Source organism: Macrosteles quadrilineatus, unplaced genomic scaffold, assembly GCF_028750875.1.
Source record: "Macrosteles quadrilineatus isolate MER2022 unplaced genomic scaffold, UCM_ALF_1.0 Scaffold_5__1_contigs__length_97177068, whole genome shotgun sequence".
In the NCBI taxonomy this organism is placed as follows: Eukaryota; Metazoa; Arthropoda; class Insecta; order Hemiptera; family Cicadellidae; genus Macrosteles; species Macrosteles quadrilineatus.
Genome location: NW_026542598.1, coordinates 21,032,778 through 21,058,322, shown reverse-complemented (window position 1 = coordinate 21,058,322; position 25,545 = coordinate 21,032,778). Strand labels below are relative to the sequence as shown.

Genomic DNA, 25,545 nt, shown 5'->3' with positions numbered 1-25,545 from the left:
GAGAGTCTTGCCCGTATATTTTTCAAAGCTAATGATAACTGAGAAGTCGATTACAGTTAGTAGTGGTAAATTTTAAGTATCACAGATGTTTTCGATTACAATATTAAAGTAGGCTTCCTCTCTAAACTTGATCATGAATGTTGAAAATAGAAGCTATTGTAATAAAATAAATATCTGTAATGTTCTTAATGCTAATTTGATGTGCATTTCAAGTTGACTTTTGAGTGCAACTATTTTTTTTCTAATTGGGAAGTAATCCACAATTTTGCAGTGATTAATTTATTATATGGTTCGTTGATGAAAAAAAATATTTTACAAATCTTAGATTGTTGACATTGTCCTAATTTGGTCCGTAAAGATTACTAATCTATCAGTTAATCTTTATCTTGTGAAGGCTGTTTTTCTAAAAGATCCATTTTCACACTTTGACGTGCCATCCAACACTTCCTGCTGAGGTTTTCTCCGGAAGCCCCGCCCTGAAATCTAGCGTGCTTCAGTGCTGGAAATCACTGGGTATCGACTACCAAGCCATAAACCTGTAGCTTACTGATTCCTATACTGTAAAATTGCAGTCAGGACATTCAGGCTAGTTTTCATTCTTCCAGCTACAGAAGTAATCTTAATGTTTATTATGTTGCAATTGTATTCTTCCCAGTGTCACTCATTTTGTTGAAATTGACAATACCAACAAAACAAAATAACAGTAAACTACAATAAATTGATAAGGACAGCTGATCTTAGTCAGTAACAAAGCTACACAGGTCATCACACACCATTCTACACTCATGCTTCACTAATATTTGGGTTAAAATACGCACCTAGGTGGCGTCTCCATCTCAATGATTGATAATTGATAACTATTCTTAGTTGGTTTAAAAGTGAGAAAGATTTACAGCTAATGTCTTTGACTGCAGACCCTTTTAAACATTTTACCTTATAACTTCACAACTCATTACAAAGTTCCACACCTCAGGTATTGAAAAAAAAAATGTTTCGCTGCAGTCAGATGAATAAAATATTTTAACATAAAGTACATTGGTCATAAATTAAATAACTAAATAACCAAACGACTTAGAAACATGGGAATTGTTTAATTAAATAGCAAATTTAAAGCGGTTTTATAGCGTAACTAAGATAATTATAAAAATGTCAGTAATTATAAAAATTAGTCATAAAAAGTCTGAAAAAATCACCTAAAAAGTGATTGTAAGTTATGTTGTCTCCTCAATGACTTGTGTTGTGGCATAGTCAGCTGTCCAACAATGTACCTTTCTAGACCAGCTGAGTATGACTTTTGACGAATCAAACATTAAACTAACCTTAGTATCAAAATGACTAGTGTGAAAGAAAAAGCAAATTGTGTTCTTTGGTTTCATGGAAACAGATCTGTAATAGGCCTAATTGTTCGAAGAAAGCTCCGTTTAGAGTATGGCCGTAATTCTCCGAGTAAAAATTTTATAAAATTGCTCTACAGGGCACAGGCAGTTTCAACGAACGGGAAGTGTTTCATAATAGTCTAACAGGTCCTCAGAAGAAAACATAACTTATCAATAACGTTTAGGTGATTTTCCGAACTTTTTAAAATTACTTTTCATAATTAATTACTGAACTTTTTATAATTATTTTTTGCAGTTACTGGATAAAACTGCTTTAAATTTGCTATTCCCATGTTCCTAAGTTGCTTGGTTATTTATTTATCCAATCTCAAAACGCGTCCAACAATTTAAGACCACTCTGTATTACTGAATATTTTTTTGAGTTTTTCATTAATACTACAGTAGTTTTGTCTTGGTAGTCATTCCACCTGTTTATCACCGTCTGCAGTAGGCTATTACCCTCAAGGCGGCTGCAATTCGTCTCCGCCAGCTTGGCTATTTCCACCAACGCTACAACTTTATTGCTATTGTGTTATAAATAAGCCCGATTTATGGTCTTGCTCCAATTTCCTTACTTTTGTGGGTCGCAACTTTTGTTTGTGTAAACATTTTAAGCCTAACAGGGCCGTTCGTTTCTGCACTATTATTAAACTAATGTTGAAACTTGTTACAATGTTTTAAATTTTAGTTTAGATTTATAACCGCTTATGAATGATTCATAATAAATGTTTTGTAACGTTATATCTGCAAATATTATTTTCTAGTGATTACTTAGAAACATTATTTGGTAACTAGTGGTTCTTTTCTATCCCTACGTAGGCCCATTAAGGCAAAATTCCAAACAAGGCTCAACGAATCTAACCTTCGCATCCAACTAAAATGTCAAGGGTTATCTTCAAATAATTGTTTTACACACAATACATAATTTATTAGAAACTGACACAAGTATTCTGATTTTGGTAATTATATTGAAGTAACTCATCTATGATGTCATGCATAACTATGTTACAATTCATTAATTTATTATTGATAGGGTTTTTATAGTTCTTGCCTCCAAATCTAAATATTGCTGGTTGGTTTTGTTCAAAGAAAGTTCGATGCTTCACACAGTTTTCATTTTGTCATTAGACTATTAATTAATATTTTTCAACAAATAGTCAGCATTGGATTGACAGGATGTATATTTTAGGTGGTTAGGGTATAAACACCCCCTACTAATTCAACATTTTGCCTTTTATAGCACCTTCGATGACTTAGTCTATCATCTTGGCTATGGCTTTTGGTGAGTCATAGCAGTTTACTTAAAGTGGTTTAGATACCTGCATTTAAGTAATCGAATTCATTGCTTCATATTCATGGATGTTAGCCTCCGGATTACTGTATAATAATTAAAGTGGTTTCGATATCTGCATTTAAGTAATCCAATCCATAGAAGTTTGTTGCTTCATTTAGACTTGTCACCTTTTTCCATTGCGCAGAATCTAAATTGGTTTGACTGGCTAAGTGGTGTCCTTTGGTTCCAATCCAAGACACTTTCTTAGTGGTTCAAAGACAGTGGTTCTTAGTGTTCATTTTAAAATTGCTATGCCTTGTACAAGTAGAGCGCTCAAAAACATATTGGTGGATAGTATGAACAGACTATAGAATACATGAAGGGTCAGCCAATATTGACCAGCCTACAATGTCACCCGAAGTTCTTTATAAGAATCTGAGATTGTAAATTTATGTTCATTATCCCATTGGAAGGATGCTTTTTGAACAGTAATACAAAGGAAATCCAAATACACATGGATCAAGCATAAAGCCATTTATTCTCACCTCTTTTCCGAAGGTGGTCTTCTATCATGACTGCACTGATCATGTAGACATTTCCGACACTGCCTACTACAGCTAAGAACACCACCAGCAGTAGACGCGCCACTCTGCTCCAGTCCTCGCTGAGTGTGACAGGTGACACGCCACTCACCTTCTCTAGTCCTCCGGTCATGTTACCAGTCATACTGCAGCTGTAACAACATTCAGAACTGTAGTAACATTAGGAACACCACCAGCAGTAGACGCGCCACTCTGCTCCAGTCCTCGCTGAGTGTGACAGGTGACACGCCACTCACCTTCTCTAGTCCTCCGGTCATGTTACCAGTCATACTGCGGCTGTAACAACATTCAGAACTGTAGTAACATTAGGAACACCACCAGCAGTAGACGCGCCACTCTGCTCCAGTCCTCGCCGAGTGTGACACGCCACTCACCTTCTCTAGTCCTCCGGTCATGTTACCAGTCATACTGCAGCTGTAACAACATTCAGAACTGTAGTAACATTAGGAACACCACCAGCAGTAGACGCGCCACTCTGCTCCAGTCCTCACTGAGTGTGACAGGTGACACGCCACTCACCTTCTCTAGTCCTCCGGTCATGTTACCAGTCATACTGCAGCTGTAACAACATTACATTACATTACATTTACATTTGTTGTCATGAGAGCCGAAGCCCCCTGACTGCTTACCCGGTACCTATCCTTCAGGACATACCCGGGCCCCATGATGTAGGCCGAAGCTTACGCATCAACCTTTAGCACATCATGGGCGGATGACTTAAGGTCATCAGGCTCGCCGGCTGCCGAAGCAGACCCTTCGGAAAGAGGGTTGCCCCTCAATCCTAACCAGGGATTCCGGCTGCTTGTTTAAGCGTCACTCCACCTGGGTTCCACTAGGTCGGAACCTAGAGGTCCATAGTAGAGCGCCCCGACGCATTTAGTGCAAGCAACACTCGGGACCTATCTAATCCCTGACAGGCAGAACCCGCCATCAATAGCCAGGAGGAAGGGGACCATCAGCACGCTGACGGGGGGAACCCCAACCTCCCATTTACACCGCTGCCCGATCGAGGCCTGACCCATTGCTGGGAACCAGAGATATCCAGAGCGATAGATCCCCAGATACCCCTGGCGGGCTCGGACCCAGCACCCGATCTACTTCGTTTGCCCGTCAGACCCAACATCACTGCCAGGCCATCAGGGTTTCCCAAAAGGAGGCAGGTATAGAAGTGGGACCCACCCGGATGAACCTATCCACCAGAGGTGGCGACACCCTTGACTCAATTGAGGTTCCGGGAAGAACCCCCCACACTCAAGATAACCATACCGTCCGTACTCAGAGACAGGGATAGGTTTGCATAAGTACCTACAAACCGTTGCCCTCACACTGCGGAAAGTTACGTTGCCCTTGAGTGTCCCCGTGAGCTGCGGGTACTTGCCCGTTTTCACCTCCAGGAAAGGTTACTTCCAAAGTCGAGGATTTGCCCACTGAATGCTGGTCGCACACAACAAGCAGGCCAAAGCCCAAAGAACCACAGACACAGGTAGGTTAGAGATTATGATGTACTTCCATCTCTCCTAGAGCTAAACACCCCTCCATCCTGGATAAAGGAATGTCACTGGGACCCGATGCCCAGTCGACCATGTCTGTGGCCAACTTGAAAATGCCGATACCAACACGGAGCATTTACCTCCCCTCTGGGGGCTAGGTATTTCACCTCCCAGGACGAGGCTACTTCCAAAGTCGAGGATATGCCTCACAAAATGTCAGTCGAACACAACAGGTAGGACTCAGTCACAACCACAGTTACAGGTAGATGAGGAGAGGCGGAATTAACGGCGTCACTGAGAGCTAAACACCCCCCCCACCCTGAATGGAGGGAATGTCACTGGAGGCTCCCCCTAAGGGGCTGGCGCTTACCAGTCGTCCATAACTGTGGTCTACCTGAAGTGCCGGGTCTGACACCGGGCAGTTACCTCCCCTCTGGGAGAGCTAGGGTCCGCGTGGTCGCCCAGGCCACGAACCCACGCAAGCGTGAGCCCCCTGCGGTTAAGGTGAGAACAACATAGCTGTAACACAGCTGTAGTTAGCTGTAACAACATTCAGAACTGTAGTAACATTAGGAACACCACCAGCAGTAGACGCGCCACTCTGCTCCAGTCCTCACTGAGTGTGACAGGTGACACGCCACTCACCTTCTCTAGTCCTCCGGTCATGTTACCAGTCATACTGCAGCTGTAACAACATTCAGAACTGTAGTAACATTAGGAACACCACCAGCAGTAGACGCGCCACTCTGCTCCAGTCCTCACTGAGTGTGACAGGTGACACGCCACTCACCTTCTCTAGTCCTCCGGTCATGTTACCAGTCATACTGCAGCTGTAACAACATTCAGAACTGTAGTAACATTAGGAACGCCACCAGCAGTAGACGCGCCACTCTGCTCCAGTCCTCACTGAGTGTGACAGGTGACACGCCACTCACCTTCTCTAGTCCTCCGGTCATGTTACCAGTCATACTGCAGCTGTAACAACATTCAGAACTGTAGTAACATTAGGAACACCACCAGCAGTAGACGCGCCACTCTGCTCCAGTCCTCGCCGAGTGTGACACGCCACTCACCTTCTCTAGTCCTCCGGTCATGTTACCAGTCATACTGCAGCTGTAACAACATTCAGAACTGTAGTAACATTAGGAGCACCACCAGCAGTAGACGCGCCACTCTGCTCCAGTCCTCACTGAGTGTGACAGGTGACACGCCACTCACCTTCTCTAGTCCTCCGGTCATGTTACCAGTCATACTGCAGCTGTAACAACATTAAGAACTGTTGTAACATTAGGAACACCACCAGCAGTAGACGCGCCACTCTGCTCCAGTCCTCACTGAGTGTGACAGGTGACACGCCACTCACCTTCTCTAGTCTTCCGGTCATATTACCAGTCATACTGCAGCTGTAACAACATTCAGAACTGTAGTAACATTAGGAACGCCACCAGCAGTAGACGCGCCACTCTGCTCCAGTCCTCACTGAGTGTGACAGGTGACACGCCACTCACCTTCTCTAGTCCTCCGGTCATGTTACCAGTCATACTGCAGCTGTAACAACATTAAGAACTGTTGTAACATTAGGAACACCACCAGCAGTAGACGCGCCACTCTGCTCCAGTCCTCACTGAGTGTGACAGGTGACACGCCACTCACCTTCTATAGTCTTCCGGTCATATTACCAGTCATACTGCAGCTGTAACAACATTCAGAACTGTAGTAACATTAGGAACACCACCAGCAGTAGACGCGCCACTCTGCTCCAGTCCTCACTGAGTGTGACAGGTGACACGCCACTCACCTTCTCTAATCCTCCGGCCATGTTACCAGTCATACTGCAGCTGTAACAACATTCAGAACTGTAGTAACATTAGGAACACCACCAGCAGTAGACGTGCCACTCTGCTCCAGTCCTCACTGAGTGTGACAGGTGACACGCCACTCACCTTCTATAGTCTTCCGGTCATATTACCAGTCATACTGCAGCTGTAACAACATTCAGAACTGTAGTAACATTAGGAACACCACCAGCAGTAGAAGCGCCACTCTGCTCCAGTCCTCACTGAGTGTGACAGGTGACACGCCACTCACCTTCTCTAATCCTCCGGCCATGTTACCAGTCATACTGCAGCTGTAACAACATTCAGAACTGTAGTAACATTAGGAACACCACCAGCAGTAGACGCGCCACTCTGCTCCAGTCCTCGCCGAGTGTGACACGCCACTCACCTTCTCTAGTCCTCCGGTCATGTTACCAGTCATACTGCAGCTGTAACAACATTCAGAACTGTAGTAACATTAGGAACACCACCAGCAGTAGACGTGCCACTCTGCTCCAGTCCTCACTGAGTGTGACAGGTGACACGCCACTCACCTTCTCTAATCCTCCGGTCATGTTACCAGTCATACTGCAGCTGTAACAACATTAAGAACTGTTGTAACATTAGGAACACCACCAGCAGTAGACGCGCCACTCTGCTCCAGTCCTCACTGAGTGTGACAGGTGACACGCCACTCACCTTCTCTAGTCTTCCGGTCATATTACTAGTCATACTGCCGCTGTAACAACATTCCATTTCCATTCCATTTCCATTTTGTTTTGTCATGAGAGCTAGCTCCCTGACTGCAAGCCCGGTACCTATAATTAAACATACCCGGGCCCCATGATGTAGGCCGAAGCTAATGCACCAACCTTTGGTACATCATGGGAGGATGACTTAAGGTCATCAGGCTCACCGGCTGCCGAAGCACACCCTTCAGAGAGAGGGTTTCCCCTCAATCCTAACCAGGGATACCGGCTACTTGTTTAAGCGTCATTCCACCTGGGTTCCCCCAGGTACAAAACCCAGAAGGACCATAGTGGAATGCCCTGACGCATTTAGTGCAAGCAACACTCGGGACCTATCCAATCCCTGACAGGCAGAGCCCGCCATCAAAGCCAGGAAGAAGGGGACCACCAGCAAGCTGATGGGGGGAACCCCAACCACCTTTTTGCACCACTACCCGATCGAGGCCTTACCCAGTTGCTAAGAAACCAGAGGTGGCCAAGGCGATAGACCCCTGAACACCCCTAGCGGGCTTGAACCCAGCACCCGATCTACTTCGTTTGCCCGTCCAGCCCAACATCACTGCCAGGCCATCAGGGTTTCCCAAAAGGAGGCAGGAATAGAAGTGGGTCCCACCCGGATGAACCTATCCACCAAAGGTGGCGACACCCTTTGCTCAATTGAAGTTCCAGGGAGAACTCCCCACACTCTAGATAACCATACCTTCCGGTCTCAGAGACAGGGATTGGCTGATGGAGTGCGCCCAGCCGTTGCCCTCACACTGCGGAAAGTTACGCTCCCCTAGAGTGTCCCCGTGAGCTTACGGGTACTTGCCCGATTTCACCTCCAGGAAAGGCTACTTCCAAAGTCGAGGATTTGCCACACTGAATGCACCATTTCATTCAGTTAGGGCTGTCGCTGTAACAAAAATCAGAACTGTAGTAACATTAGGAACACCACCAGCAGTAGACGCGCCACTCTGCTCCAGTCCTCGCCGAGTGTGACACGCCACTCACCTTCTCTAGTCCTCCGGTCATGTTACCAGTCATACTTCAGCTGTAACAACATTCAGAACTGTAGTAACATTAGGAACACCACCAGCAGTAGACGCGCCACTCTGCTCCAGTCCTCACTGAGTGTGACACGCCACTCACCTTCTCCGTCCTCCGGTCATGTTACCAGTCATACTGCAGCTGTAACAACATTCAGAACTGTAGTAACAAGGATCCTTTATTGTTGTTATTGTTATCGCTCAATGCAGCTGTTACAACATGTTATAGCAGTTACCAAACTTTGCATCCTAAATAATCGAAAGCTTGGAAACTGTTCTGTTTCAACCTGGGAATGTATCAATCAGATTCTTTCCCTCAGACTCCTTACAGGCTATCTACGCCTTGATAATTTAAAGTGATCATTAATAATAAGGGCAATTAGATCGATTAGGAATTGTTTACTATTGTTTTGTTAAGGATCCTCACATACCGTACCTTTTTTACACGATTAAAGTATGATTCATAATATGATCATTTTTGTATACCGTTTGTATCTAACCCTGTCATTGTCCTTTCCTACCTGATGTAGCCCATGGGATAAGGATATGACAATCCTTTCGTGAAACAAAAAAAATTGGAGTTATTATGCTTATTTTCAATTAAGTTTAGTTTAACACATTTAAAAACTAATTTTACCAAATAAATTATCTAATTATCGGGTATTGCTTGCCCGTGTGCTATTAAAACCAAAATATAAAGGCCACCTTGTAAAATTTATACACTGAACGAATGAAAACGTACGTCTACGTCAGCGTTCTCAAACGTAGCTGGACGAGAAACTCTTTTCATAGATTTTTCAATTGGAAGACTCTATTGGACGTATTGAGAACCAAGAGTGTGTAATATTGTTGCCTACAGGAACATGATATTTCCTTGCGGTGTAAGATTCGTGCTGTTGGAGGCAATATTAATTTGTAACTTGATGACGCAAGTCAAAGTCGATAATGAGATTCTTCATTTTCCTCAACATGCGACTGGCGAATTTACATTACCATTTATGTGGGAAGTGCACCATACTGTGTGAAATATTAATTTGAATGCTATTTAAAGCCCTGTCATGATATACGTAATGGTAGGAGTTATAGTTTAAATGATACTAGTTTCAGTTACTTAGATAACTTACAGGTAACACGCTCTTCATTTACCGGATAGATTATGCCCTAGGATTTTGTTTTGCTTATCCATAATGGAGTAGGCCTTGTTTAAACCGAGGAGGAAAATCAACATCAATACCACTGTTATTGTCGCGTGTTGATTCTCCTCATTAACACACATAGTAAGGTACACCGGAACTCTAGATACTATTACATGGGATGTGATTCCTGCTACATAAATTCATGATAAATACATATTTATTGAACTCCTCATTTACATATGTTCTACACATATAACTACTTTCTACTTGAATGAAACTTCCACAAAAATTATCAGTTTTCGATAAACCCTCTCCTAAGGGCACATACGTTTTAATTCTAGGGTTGTTTTTATCACAAATTTTGAATACAATTCAGCTGTCGCATTTGATTTGATATATATTTGGTTGTTTACTTTTTCCCTCATAGTTAACTTTTAGATTCATACAAGCTGCTATACCCGTGCTTTGCAACGGGAAGAAAATGTGACCTAGAGAGCTATTAAAGTGGTGCTGATGTGTGTTTTAAAATACAGCAACTCTTTGAAAATATAAACTGATTTAAAGGCGTAAACAGCGTAAACCTACTTACTTTCAAACCCCTACTTTTGATGTTAATAGATCCCTAGGAATATGGCAACATACCTTGTAGCAATACCATCAATTGCTTCATATTGATGCTTCATGAATAACATGTTTCACCACAATTCTTCAATTTTAGTCAAGCCTCTTGACATGTAGAAAGAAAAGAATTTATTTATAAAAATAAATACCTCTGCCTTAAAAAATAAGGTTGCCAAAGACACAGAAAAATAGTACACATAAAATATCGAAATATTATACAGCTATAAGACTGATTAATTTTGATGTTTGCCATATAGATGATTTCTCATTATGGTCAATGAACCTCTTAATGTTTCATGAATAATAATTTTCAAAAAGGATCTGTCCAAATCATATTATACTCTTAAATTAAAAAATGAAACTTTGAGCAATGTGGCAATACTTTACAAAACGTATACAACCTCACTTTAAAACCAAACATAACCCTCCTCAATCTACATACCTCACAACACAAACATCTTTTTCGAGTAAATAAACAAACGCCAGTTCATTATACTGACCAGTTTCATTAACTAAATTAAATCTAAGGGAGTATGTTTTATCTATGAATAATTTAAATCATTTAAACATTGAAAGCATGCCAGGCGTAGCCCTTTGGAAATCAGCCTGTGGGGCAGAGCCCTTAGGAAATTCGTCCATTTCAATACTTTTCGGCAAATCTACACACTCTAAGCTTCATTTTTATGTGCCATATGCCTATATTTTCATTTGGTAAATGACCTTAACCGTTTACATAAAATGTTATTGTATCACTTTAATAATATAATAGATTCGTCTACGTTTGCATTATATGAAAAATGTATTAGTTTTTATTCTGCCTCACAGCTTTTTGATGAGATCTTCATTTAAAAAGTAATACGTAAGATCGAGCTTTGCCTCTTTGATTCCTGGTAAGTGAGATGTAACTAGTTTCTTTATAGTGGATTCTAAAAAAAACATTGTTCTCTTATGGTTTATCTTATGGGGTGTCCTCAACCCGTAGCGAAAGCACGGGTAGAGCAACTAGTTATATTTAAATTGGACAAATTTCAAAAATTATACATCAAGATAAATATGAAATATATTTCTAACGTTTCCACCTCTGCTCTACTATTACGATGAAGCTCGTCGTTGTGGTAAACAATGTTTATATTTGGTTTGTTTATATTTAAAACTTGATCGACGCCAACTCGTTAAGGAAATACAAATGGTTGTGTAAAACTGTGTGAGAATACGTTGCCTTCATAAAGTAGTGCGTAATTTTAAATACCAGATGACCGGTTGGACTAGGTAGTACGCTACCAATGTGCATTTTGTTGAATGCTGCTTTGTTAGTATGCTCTATATGTGTTTGTTATGTTTATGTATTTAAGTTACCAATTTTAGTGAAAAATTTCTTTTAAATACACTTTAACAAATAAATCACCCCATTGACTACTTATATATTTTTGTATGAACAAGGCTTTACTGTTTTCACTCAAAATGTTGTCATATTGAGCGATATGGTAGCCGGGTGGTTATAGTGTTCGCCTTCAAATCTGAAGGTCGCTGGTTCAATTCCAAGTGATCGTTTCCAGACCTAAATTTCATTTGTCATTGCTATGATTTAATGATGTTATCTAACCAAAGGTCGACAGGGTTTGGACCGTTCCCTTTCAAAACGTAAAAGATTCCAATAGTGTAGAGATCACACAAAAAAATGTATTGGAATCAGTTGAGTTAGTCGACAGTAGTATGCCAAAATATGTTTTATTCTATGGCGTCATTCTTTTACATCATGCTGTACTTTTGAATAAAGAACAATGAGTATGAATATTACGCACTATGTATACGGGAGTAAAGACCTTTCATATTCAAATTGCACTTTGTTTTTGTAAACTTCTTGAACCAAGCCTAATCTAAAAGGCATTCTCCATTATACATCCGCAGTTAACCTTAAAATATGGATTTAATATGGCTGGGAAGCAACAGTGACAGGACAAAGTCGCTATGTTAACCACTGCTTTGTCGTGGGGCTCTTTGTAGTGGAGTTCTGATGGCTATATTGCGTGATCCATATCGTGTCAATATTGGACCTCAAATTGCTTCTCTTTATCTATGTAGGGTGAGAAACTCGATATGATTGACAATCTAAATTCAGGTCTTAACTTTATTTGTCTTTAAACATAGTGTATTTTACCCAACCCGCCATGTTAAACTTTCCTATCCCAAGCGTGATAAACAACTTCTTTACTAGTGAAGTAAAGTTTCAAAAACTCACTAGTGAAGTAATGAAACCCAAAACATTGAGTGCTCAACTTAAAAAAATATACCTCTATGGAGTCAACGCTAGAAATCAGCTGTGCGCTTGAATTTTATTGTTATGCTTTGAAGAATTTTCCTAACCTAGCGTTTCTTTGTAAAAGAACGTTACTGTTAGAAGATGAGTGAAATGGATAATGAAAAATATTGTACGTAACCCCCTGTGTATTGTCGGGTCAGGTAAAATCTTGTACGTTACACGTTACGCAAGCGTGTTTACATCACTTAGGTTAATTATGCAACACGCTTCCGCTCGTTGCACAACATTCACCTGCGTGATGTAAAAACGCTCTTACTACACTTGTAAGGTAAAAAGCTATTACATATCTTATCCGATACGTGTAAATTACTCCGAAATTAAAGACGTTGCTCTGAAAATTTATTTTGGTAAATTAACCAATACTATGTAAAATAAATTATGAAACTAACTATCATATTCTTTAGGTCTTCAGTACAGAACGAGTACTAATTAGTTGGTCACTCAGTCGGTAGCACGACATACTGGTAATGATGACGTGAATTCGCAACGTCACTAACATTAGTTCAACACTAGCTCGCCTCTTGATTTGCTTCATAATTTGTTTTAACACCGTTGTAAGCTCAACTGATTATTGTTTTACATAGTACTAGCTGAACCCGGCAGACATTGTCTTGCCTTTGACTATTTATAATCCCGCGGGCTTTGCCCCGTTTAACTTCTTAATTTTCAAGATGATCTCGTTCGCATGGCTCAATCACGTCCTGGTAGAAGTTCGTTCGCTACGCTCACTCACCTTTAGATTGGAGCTCGTTCGCTGCGCTCACTTGCCTTCAGGTTAGCTCGTTCGCTACGCTAACTCGCCTCCAGGTTGAAGTTCGTTCGCTACGCTCAGTCACCTTTTGGTTGCAAATCAGCTGTTGTCATAAATGTAAACGAAATAATAGTGCTGCACCCTGTTGGTAATCCTTGTAACTTTAATGCTATTGAACATCATAGAACAGAACCAACTTGTTTAATTGAAACAGCTGATAAGATTCATTAATTCCATTTCTCATAAGGTTAACATGGGAAACTCCAGAGCCACTGGGGCGGAGCCGATTGGACGGATCACGAAATTGATGGTGTATAAACCTATTCCATGAAATTCTACACGTATGTACCAAGTTTCGTGGCAATCGGTTCAGCGGTTTCTGAGTTTATCACTTCCAAATATATATACAAACATCCTCTTTTATACTTATAGATTGTGTTAGATTATTGTGTACATATTAAGGTACACCGGAACATTAGATACTATTACATGGTGCATGATTTCTGCTACATAAATTCGTGACATAGATTCGGATAAATTTCCTCGTATTTTCTACAGAACTTCCATTTTTAATTAAGTAAGAATTTATTGACAAAATACCGCCTACTTCTCCTTAACTTGGGTTATAAACAGATGGACCAGGCCGATGTATCACAAACTTGGACGTCTCATCAGTCATCACGTGATGAGTCGGCTCATTCTGCCACGTCCGGGGTTGAATTATCACCTCATCTTCTCACAGAATTATGGTGACGTCGATAGGAAAACATCACTAGTTTTCTTGATTACCTTCTGTTCTATAGAATAAATACTGTATTATTTGAATTTGTTTTTCGAATTTTGCAAAAACAGACAAAAATATTTTCTATGAATATATGAAGTCTTAAATTATTTTTTTGTCCTTTTTTATTGCTTAATGAACAGATTGGTGTATATTGTCTTATATATGATCTGGCTGAAGATAAGTTTCAATTATTTATTCATAGAAAAACCTTATTTATTCGAAGCCCATTAATACGGATTTGGCCAGTTTTAGTATTTTTTTCTCATCCAAGTAAGTTACGAATGCGCCAATTATTTTAAGTCGTGTTTTTTGTCAACGACTTAACATTAAACAGTGGTTGTGACTAGAATATGTAACGATCTTCCATAAATTTATCTTGTTGTTACAAATTGTATTGGTTTGGACCACTTTGTAAAAAAACTTTAGATTATCAATATCTTTCATCTCCTCTAAAATATCACAATGGCGCGAGGACAAGAACACAAATTAATTGTTGATTACATCGGGTTGGTAAAATATTGTTTATAAATGTTAAATAGTTTCTTTATTAGCAGTGGATAATCAGTTTACTTTTTAAAATTCGGTTAGACTATCAAAGAATTTTCCATAACGGATTTACTATCAAGATTATCACAAAGGAATCGACTAAGGCGCATCTTTATAGGTCCTTAGGATAATTTTTAACTTGAAAACCTTTTCGTTAAAAAAAAACAACAAAAAAACATGTAAAACGGAATGGATCTCCATTAGCTTTTCGATTAAAGAAACACCTTAATTGGAGCAAAGACACAAAACATTAATAAATAAGCTGTTCATGAGTTAATTAATGATTTATCTTCTTGTGAAGAAATCATTTACTTATTTAGTTATTTGAAAACTTAAGTCCGTACTTACTATTTTAAAACAGTTCTAAATCGAAGGTAAATTCAATAAATTAGAGTACGCGATGATGTAATGAGTAATTAATAATTTGTGTGGGAAACAACAGTCTGCTTCAAACATCCCTAAATAACAACCACTCACTGAGCGTTGACAAAAACAGTTTGCATGTTTAAACAATTGAATCGTATTTATTTATTTAAGTGTTTGCATTTCCTACAAAACAATCGTGTCTGTTCAGTATTATGTGTATTGAATGGAATGATGAAGTTTTCACATCATTATATCAACAAATTTTCTTCCGATATGTTCGAAGCCAATGGATTATTACTTTATTTAAATTGTTAAAATAAACTTAAACCTGTTATCAATATTATTTTATTATTTTTAAGTTTTAAGACTTTATCAATATTTTTAAACACGCCAGTTTCTCATCCACAGTTTGTTTGAACTTGCCATTTTCGTCAAAATAGAAGTTCCAGACAAAGACATAATTGTTCAGTCACTTGTCCATATTTGACTTGTCTAGCTTAGATTAGCCTACTTTAAAAAATAATATTAAATTTACTGTATAATGAGAAGCATTTCCTCATTTCAAAATCTTTTGATGCCATCGCTTGACTTATTTTGTTTCCGGAGTTTAATATTCAAACAAAGTTAATTTGGATTTAAATGTAAATAAGTTAAATGGAGTTGACAAATACATAAATGGAAATAAATGAAAATTAATTAGAACCCCTTCAAGTAATGAGTCGAAATTTTGAATAAAACCAATTTAGTAACGTCATACATTTTAAATTAAAAACTGAATCGGTCAATTAACCCCTTGCCTGCTGGAATAGGTTAATTGATTTATTACGACTTCAAAATGTAAAATAACTGAAAACGAAAGTTCCAAACGATAGGACCTATCAATTGGATCTAATTTCAGAAGCCAATTTCCTCTCTATTTTATCAGTCATCGGACAATTTATGAAGCCATTTACGCAACTGTCAGGACCGGAACAAGGGTTCCGAGGAAACGTCCTTGAGAAGCTAATTGTGCCTCTTTGTCGACGGTGTCCTATCAAACGGTGATTGTAACTGGAATATCAAATATTAAATCACTTTTCAAGTTGTTTAAGGGCCAGAGTGGATTTGCAATGATCGACAGATTAGGTTAAACTATTCATAAATTTTGAATAACTTCTTGATTAGCATTGTATGATTTGGTATTAAAAGAAGATTAACACTTTGACATTTCGGTAAACACATCGGCGATTGATTTCAATCAATATTTTACTTCAGGCTAGACCTAGGGTTTGCGGCATTATCATTTAGATAAAATCCATTGGTGATATGGCGGGATTTGAACCCGGGACCTCAGGGACTGAAGTCCCGCGCTCTAACCTCTAGACCAGCTCGTTCCCCATATAACATTACATTAAAAGTACTGTAAATAATTCGTTTTATGCCAAGAAAGGTTTTGAATTGGGGGTAGCGGATTTCTACCCCCGGATATTTACCCCCATGAAAAAACGCCTACGTCATTTTGACGTCACGAGGGGCGGGGCTTTTACACGTTCGAGAAACAGCCCGCGACTGGAAATCTACCCCCGGACATCTACCCCCGGACATCTACCCCCGGAAATCTACCCCCGTGGTCAGCTCTGCCGCGTATCGGCCAATATTCATTGTGTTGTATAATTGATTTTATAAATTGCTTTACCTTCTTATATCCATTAGTAAACATGCGATATGTCGATGTCTGTTTTAACATTATCCATATTTATAATTCAATAAGTTGTAACAGTCCTTTTCAACACCCGACCTACTTCACTGATTTTTACGATTGAGGTGTCTTTTAAAAGCTTAAGATCTAGCGCAGCACAAAATGGTAATTAAAAGGATATTTCGATTATGGCTTCAAAAGGTTGACCCCTAAGCCTTTGATTTATTGCTAGAAGGTGCTTCCAATGGTTGACCAACTTTTACACTACACAGTAACAGTTTAAAAGTGAAATGTGAGGAGTACTCATGAGATCAATTTTTAAGTCAGGTTGTGAAAACATGAATGATCGTCTGCAACTGTAAACAGGAGATGAAAAAGTTATGAAAATAATATAATATTGCGCACTTTTCACATGGTCAAGTGTTACATCGTACTGAACCATTGTTTTTACACACATTTCTTAAAGGATAAAGTGAATAATCTGTGGTGAACTTCCGGTTTATTCAATGTAGGCCTAGTAGGATAATTGTTTAGTGAACCAAAACTCAATTGTAAACTGTTAAATTGAGAAAAAGGATCAATAAAAGTCAGGTGTACAATATTAAATTTTTCATATCACCTAGTAAAAAAGATTAGTTTCTAAGATTTAAATGCGTACTAAGAAAGGATTTAAAGTATTTTCTCTTAAATACCTAAAATAAGACAATTATTCAAATTCTAAATAATGGCCACATTCAATTTTTTAAGCATAGCCTAATATCTTTTAATATATATATATACGCCTAAATACCCCCATTGCAGCACATTCGCATATTCAGAGCATGTATAAAGTCTTATTGGAAAATCCTGCCTTAAAACAAAACTTGTCAACTTATGTCCATAAATAAGTGTTCAAAAGATGCATTCATAAGAATACCATATAGGAAGTGAATAAGCAGGTTTCCTGCCAGTAAAATGTTAAAATGAGGCATTTTAAGTATAATACCTAAGGTAGCATACAGAACAGAATTAGGTTAAACCCGTCGACACTGACGGTTACTTTCAAGGCTTATGCTAATTCATATAACTGCGATAAATAGATTGAAGTAATACAAATTTTGAGCATTTAGCTCTTTAGCTTTTTTGATGAGTAATAAGTGTAAAAGCAATAATGACTATTGCGTTAGTTACAAAATATGGTTGATCATTCAATGAATAAAATATTTCCCATACCGTACGTCATAAGAGTTATTGTTACAATTTTAACCGGTTTCTCTTCTTTTGGAAGAACCTTTAAATAGTATTAAAATCGTATTGGTCAATCTTTTGTGATAAACACTTCCGATCCGCTCTCATGCATGCGCCGTTAGCTGTTACTGTATGTGAAAGTTTGTCAACCATTTAAATCACTGTCTGGAAATGAATCAAATGCTTAAGGGTCACACTTTTGAAGCCCTTTATCAACATGTGGTTTTAAATACAATTTTGTGTTGAGCTGGATCTTAAGATTTAAAATTAGACCTCAATCATAAATATCAGTGAAGTAGTTCGGGTGAAAAAGGGCTGTTACAACTTATTTTTATTAGGAAGATAGATAATGTTAAACAAGGCAATGACATATCACATGCTTAATACTAGATATTAGAGGGTAATGATTAACCGAAGAGACGTTGATTTACATAAAACAATTAATAAAATCAATTACAACAATGAATATTGACCGATATGTGGCAGAGCTGACCACTGGGGGTAGATTTCCGGGGGTAGATGTCCGGGGGTAGATGTCCGGGGGTAGATTTCCAGTCGCGGGCTGTTTCTCGAACGTGTATAAGCCCCGCCCCTCGTGACGTCAAAATGACGTAGGCGTTTTTTCATGGGGGTAAATATCCGGGGGTAGAAATCCGGCGACCCTTAAATTGAGTTTTCAGATGTGATCCAGTACCTACTAAATCAACTATTTTTAGGCATTTCTAAAACTTAAGGAACGCGGATACTGTATTTATAAAACAAAAACATTAACTTACAACACATACTCTGATCTTGCAAAAACACCATTAATGGTTTTTTTACATTCAACATGTTGAGTCTTATTCACAATCAATTTCCAATAGCACAAAATCGTTTGGGCAACAATGTATATCAGCTGATCGGCAATCAATTAGAGGAAACGGGGATATCGACTAAAGAGCTTGTTTAGTCAAGTATCTCAGGTACTTGTAGTTTGGGTTGGGTTTAAAAAATGCCCTGTCGAACAACTTAGCATCAAAACATCCTCTCGAAAACGTCACTAACATAGCATTGATTCATTGTCAGTCCTGAATATTTCACGTGTTTTGTTTAATGCCTTAGATTAACAACAACATGCCTAAAGTCTTAGAGAATCATAATTGAGTGCTTCTCTAAATACTTAGATGTGTATTTTACCCTAGATACGAATACAAAATTACTGTAAAATGACATGTATACCTTAGACTATTTACTTAAACCACCAATAATAAAGGACAGTTGAGTCCATTTTTGAATCATCAAAAAGCCACTTGTATACTTTCTGGAGCCTATCATTCACATAAATAGATAACACAACATTCCTAATCAAATAAAAGCAATGTAACCTAAGTGAAATTTGACTTCATAATTATTTTCATATGAATTAATAAGTTACCACAAAACTGGAAGGAAGCGACCCTGTTGATAAACTTTACTTCTTGTAATCGGAATATAAATACAATGGTCGAAGAACTTTCATAGAGTGCTATTAATCTTAATGGGGTTTGGCCAAAAGTTGTGTATAAAATATTATATGAATACATTTTAATGAAGTTATACATGTTATAGTTAAATGTGATTTAAAATAAAATTTGGATCCAAGAGACAGAAGAGTTATACTTGTTTATCCTAACAAATAGAGACAATGTTATACATTTGGATTATACTAAGTTGACAGACGACCTTCTCACCGCAGTATTTTACCTTCCTTTTTTTGAACTTTTGGAACAGTTACACGGAACTGTTTGGAATAGATTTGTTAAAACCGTTACATTACAAACAAAGAGTTCCATTCCATTTCCTTTTTAGGCGTTCATTTTGTTTTTCGTGGATCTCTGTCTTTAACCTCCATTTTGTCAAGTGATTGGAAACTTTATCTCAAATCGATGGTGTAATTTCAAGTTAAAGAGTTACTGGATCAGTATGTCTGATATTAATACAAAAAAGTTTGAATGTTCATTTTGTGACAAACACTTTTGCTAGTAAATTTAATTTAACGCGCCATACACGTAATGTGCATGATAATTGTTGTAGTGAACAATCTGACTGTTCAAACAACCCGAAAAGGCTTATTTGCCCAGAGGCCCAGAGGGTGATTGCTCTCATCAATTTTCGTGGTTTGAAAACTTGATCCAGCATCTGGAAGAAGCCCATGCCATTGAAATAATAGTTGGGGAGCTGAATTTTGAAACAGAAGAAGGTAAGTTAAATTTATTATAATTATGAACTTCACAATACTGTATCCAAAATATAACTATAAATATAATAATAAAACTTTTGATTTTAATTTGTATGTGCTTTTCATTGTGACTCCTGCTCCATCAACAATACCTTATACCTTATAACCTTTCTCATTGTTAGCAAATTTAACAAAACTGTGCAATTTCTTTGAATAGTTTTCCTTAATATGCTATTATATCATTGTCTTTTAAGAATAAGCCGGTTTTCGTGATGTAATGTAAGAATAATTAAATAAACGAAACCAGTTAACTAACTTACAGGTTATGTCCATGTCTATAAAAGACTTGTTATTATTATGAGGAGGAGGAAAAAAGGTATATCATAATAATTAAATTTTTATGCAGGAAAAATAATAAAGTTGAGAAGGAACGGAGCTATTTGTTTGTAATATAACGGTTTCGCCTAACCTATTCTATACTTTTTGTCACAGTTGTATTGAACATTATCCCAAACAGTTCCGTGTAACTGTTCCAAAGGTTCTATAAAAAGGGAGGTGAAATACTGCGGTGAGAAGGTCGTGTTGACAGTAATTATTTGCAGGTTAAAACGCGGTTTTTTACGCTAGGTACAGATAAACCCGTTCTAGAAGCTGGCGAAACGTTGATAACAGTTTGAATTTGCATGTGTGTGTCTCTGTCTCCAAGGGAAAGCTGTAATTGCTATCTTGAATCTGGAATTAGTTTGTCACTTGTTTAATGTATAGGAGCACAACGGAACCTCTATTTGCAAGTATCATGTCCGTGTTTCTTATTGTGTAAATATCTGCTAATTGTACTTATACAAACGCAAAAAATCATACGCAACCATAAAATACCAACTAATATTGCAAAATAGAAGCTCTTGGGAAAGTGTGTTTTTCAAAGTGACGATCTTCAGTAGACAATAACTATAAAATACGTGTGTGATATGCAGCCTGAAGATGACACTAATGCAACGCCGAAACTAGTACGCAACGATATTGCTATGAACAGATCATTACGAAACTTTCAGTGTTTGTTGGTGATCCGGAGACTATTTCACAATTCATTTTTACGCTCTAGATTAAATTTTATTTTTATTTAAAACAAAGACTATGCCTACAGTAGTTATTGAAGATTCACTAAGGTCATTTAAACATGTTTTATAGGATTTTATTACTACGAGAAAAAGCAATAATTATGCTACTTAATGCAAACCAATTTTACGTTTCCAACAGTTCTTTACCAGACAATTTCGTATGTTACATTATTATTTTACGTTTATAACATATTGATAAAAAACAGGTTATTATTGCTAGTCAATCAAAATTCATTTGTACAACACTTTCACAAATTAGTGCCATATTATTTCAGAGTTGTCTTTCCAAATTTAACAATCCTATTTGTAAGTTCCTTGTAACAGCAAATCTAAGTGCTCGTAATAATAATGACTACTGTATGACTTTGAGGTAAACAAAAATACTTTGACATTTCAATCAATTGTTTGCACAATACGTTGAAATACAAACAATATTCTCAGTCAATAGCTTGGCCTGAGTTACTTCACTTGAACGTACAGCTTTAACAATGGCGGCTTGAACAAAGGCCTTTCTTGCTCACAATCGAGCTCTATTATTTTCAAATTCTTTTAATCAATAAACACTTCTTTTCCAGGGAGCTTCAAAACCTGTTTTCCTTGCCGATTGTATTTTGTGTTTTAATTTAAATCTAATATTGTTGAAATATTGAGATGCATAACAAATCAAACTTCGCGTTTGTGTTTTAATTTAAATCTAATACTGTTGAAATATTGAGATGCATAATAAATCAAACTTCGCGTTTTATATAATTTAAATGCTTTTAAGAAATGTTAAATAATGATTTGTCTAGCTACTTATATTTAACCATAGGTTGTCCAGTGGTAGAAAACTCGACCAAAAATATGTAATGTACAGACTTCTCTATTTTCACCGCAAGCTGTACATAAAACATGTGATTGGAATTTCGTCCATTGGTTTTGAGTTTTCGTTTATATTTCGTCACCAGCATGGCACCCCACAGGGCCAATGTTAATTGTTTTTTTTTAATTTTAAATTAATTTGTTGTGTTTATTTTTAACCTATTTTAATTTATAAAGGGATTCTGAACATCAACAGGGAAACATCTTTCTAACAGTATGCGTAAACTTTCCTAGCGATGCACACGAGCTGATAAAAAAGGTTTGAAAGAAACATGCTTGCCTATTAATATACAGATTAGTGAAAGAAAAACTATGATAAGTCGCAACACATGTCCCCAATAAATGTCTAGACCCAGTCTAATAGTTTATAGACTATCCCAATACTATTCCTTTTCAATAGCTGTAAACAAGTAAAAAATATAAATATCCCATTTCTGTTGAATTTATTTTCATTATTTCCCACTAAGGTAAAATCAAATCTGCCAGCGACAATTACAAACAAAATAATTCCACCGCTGAATTATGGATGTCGCTTTCTGAAATACAAATGTTTAATATTGTAATAAATCAAACAGGCAATGTTGGCATCCAGTTTCACTCTAGACGGCAGTCAATTTCATGCTACTTAGTTTCCGATATTGGTTTTGGTAATAACTCGTCTTATACCCCAGGAAGATTTATGGTATTAAATATAAAATATTTCTTTTAATTTTACAATATCATATAAATCCACAATACTGATGCGTTTAAAAGGATTAAAATGGTTTGTTTAGTTGACGTAAAGGTTTCTTTATTTTTATTACATTTCAGTTTAGAGGAAATATTATAAAAAGTGAAAAATATGATAAAATGAATTAAAGAAACCTCATCCTCGCTAGCCAAACATAAAATACTAATCAATTCACCTCATAAAAACACCACGTTTTTAAGTCAAATGGTAGCAAGAGCATATATTGCTAATAAGCCTAAATAAAACTTGAATTTTAAATTTGTCTATAAGCTGGATTGTTTTCAAAATTCTTGAAGGTGCCACAATCTGTTCACAGCCTGGTGTACTTGAAGAAATCACTAAAGTAAAAAGGTTCTGAGAACGAGTATGAACATTTCATAGCATAAATTATTCCCGAAGATATCATTTCTTGTGGAGTTCTAGTAAGAAATACAATAACCTTACGAGAACGCTATCAATCTTGAGCTAAGCCAGATCAAATTGAACCTGTTCTTTTCACCGCGCGGTATCTGCAAACGGATATCGGGGATTATGTTTTATAACAACTTACAGGTAGAAACGCCACGTGGAACTAGAAAACACACGATCAACATATGATCTTCAAGTTTCTAAAGCGTCTTTTATTATGTTGCGGAAATATTGTTTTCTTTCTAACAGATATTCAATGCATCAATTCCAAGCGTAAAAGGGTCAGGATGTTTTATTTCCAAACGACCGTAACAAATGTAGGATATTTTATGTCATATCAGGTATTCTAGTGTCAAAATATAAGAGAGAGAAATGTGTCACATTTTCTATTTTAATACAAATCGAAAACAGCTGATCTATAAAAATGTCTACTACAGTATACAGCAGTCAATCGTGTATGTCAAAAGTTAAGTAATATTGTAAGCTTATATTGGTATTCTCAAACCTAAAATATGTTATCGAAAACCGATAAATATAGCCTAAACTATTTTCTGCTACATTGAGTCATCACTACTGATTTATATTAAATGTCGTAAATTTAAGATAGCCATTGCAAGGTATATTGCAATCTGAGGAGGAATGAGCTTAGATATCTTGTGGGTGTGTGAGACAATGACCTTTCCGTGACATTTGGAGCGTCAGACTATTCATCTCTTATCTTGATAACAAAGCACAAATCACAAATAAATAAAACAAACATTCGACACCCTACTTAACCATGTACCCCAGCACATTCATTTAATAATTTTACTCAGCCTTCTCCAATAAATTATTTGTTTCTATACAGCGAAAGCGGATTTTTTTCAATAGATACGTTGCGAGTGTGAAGTACGTGGTTCTTCTATTATATCAAAAAATAATCAGCTGTATGGTAAAACATAAGGTTACACGATTGTGTTTTTCAATGTTTTTTATCCTCGACAGGTAAAGCAAGTTAAAAGGATGACTTTACCATTGTTGGAGTTTACATCGGTGGTAAAATGTTAAATAAATTAGGCTACTTAGAATGATTTATTTAAAATAACTGGTTGACTTTAAATTAATTCAAAGCCAGTTTGACGCCATCTGTGTTGAATTTGGCATCTCACTCAAGGCTTTATCGTCAGTTCAAATTGTGCCTGGAGCGCAAAATCGTGTAAGTTTGCACATTAGCGTTACACAACGCGTGAAAAGTAACTTTCTTTTACCTGTCTTGCTTTATGGCTTTCCTTTTACGATATGTTTTCCATTTGTGGCAAATTTAGAAAGTATTTGACAGCATGTTACTTGGTTGAGTACGCGTTTTTATTTTTGTTTGAGAATTTAAAGTAAAAAGGTTAAATAATGTACTCATTAAGGAAATAAGACATATTGAAAAAAGGATGAAATATAATCGAGGTGGGTTACTAGAAGAAATATGTAAATAAAAGATTCAAACAGACAATCATGCAATGCAAAGATAAAATGTTAACATTTAATGTAACTATTGCCATAAATGAAAGGAGTGGACATGCCTACTCTTTATGCTGTTACTTTATACAAAAATCGTACGTTTTGGGGAAGGAACATCGCAATTTTCAATTGAAACTAGCAAGCTCATCAAGCGATTTGTTTGAATTTAAAAAGAAAACTACATAGTTGGTTATTATAACACAAAGAAATGTAACATTGTTTAACGATTTATCTATCCTTTTACACAGTATTATTTCTTAAGTATTAACTATAATCAAAAATACATTTGAAATTTTAAATTACATCTAAAAACATAAATTGTTGGTTACCGAACATTTTGAAAATTAAAACACTATGGCACGAACAACGTATTAATTAAACTAGAGTAACCGACATAATTAACAGCAGAGATCGTTTTAATCAGGTTAATTTACACCGAGCATCTCAATTACAGTAAAATATTCAAATATCGTCCATTTTAACTAAACTGTATCCCCCTCGCCATTCATTACCTTCTAAAATGTTTTCCGTCTTAAAAATGTAGATTTTACTTATTTTTTTAACATGTTGTTACAGTTTTATTTCTATTTAAGTGTTAGTAGAGGGGTAGTGGATAGATGATTTGTTCTATTTAGGTATGTTCAAGTTAGGCTCCGAACCCCTCAGTCACCGCATTATTGATAGCATTATTATCAACAATAATAAAACATCCAGCCAGGAATAAAATGTTGCATACTTTAACCTGGATATGAGAAAAGGATCAGGGTAGAATAGAGTGAGTTGCCGTGGCTAACTGTGTTACTTAAGATCAGCTGGTTCTTCAGCAAAGACCATTAAATTGACGATGCATTTATTAAGTGCTATGGACAAGGACGGATAGTCTGGCTGGAGATGTTTTAAACGTGCGAAAAGCTCCTGACTTTTCTCATAATCGTACCTTTTGATTGCTACATGAGCACTAGATATTAGTAGAGCT

General features: G+C 37.2%; 1 protein-coding gene across 3 annotated transcripts in view; it reads right to left on the bottom strand.

Annotated features, from left to right (window-relative positions):
* LOC128993793 (melatonin receptor type 1B-like) overlaps nucleotides 1–25,545 on the bottom strand; it is a 74,442-nt gene that overhangs the window by 10,700 nt on the left and 38,197 nt on the right. Inside the window, exon 1 of one of the 3 annotated variants that reach the window (XM_054417801.1) lies at nucleotides 3,195–3,368. The exons of the other annotated variants lie outside the window; for them this stretch is intronic. Within the exon in view, the coding sequence (XP_054273776.1) occupies nucleotides 3,195–3,363 (169 nt within the window). The 5' untranslated portion in view covers nucleotides 3,364–3,368. Of the gene's footprint in view, nucleotides 1–3,194; nucleotides 3,369–25,545 lie in introns of those variants that run through there. 3 annotated transcript variants of the gene reach the window in all.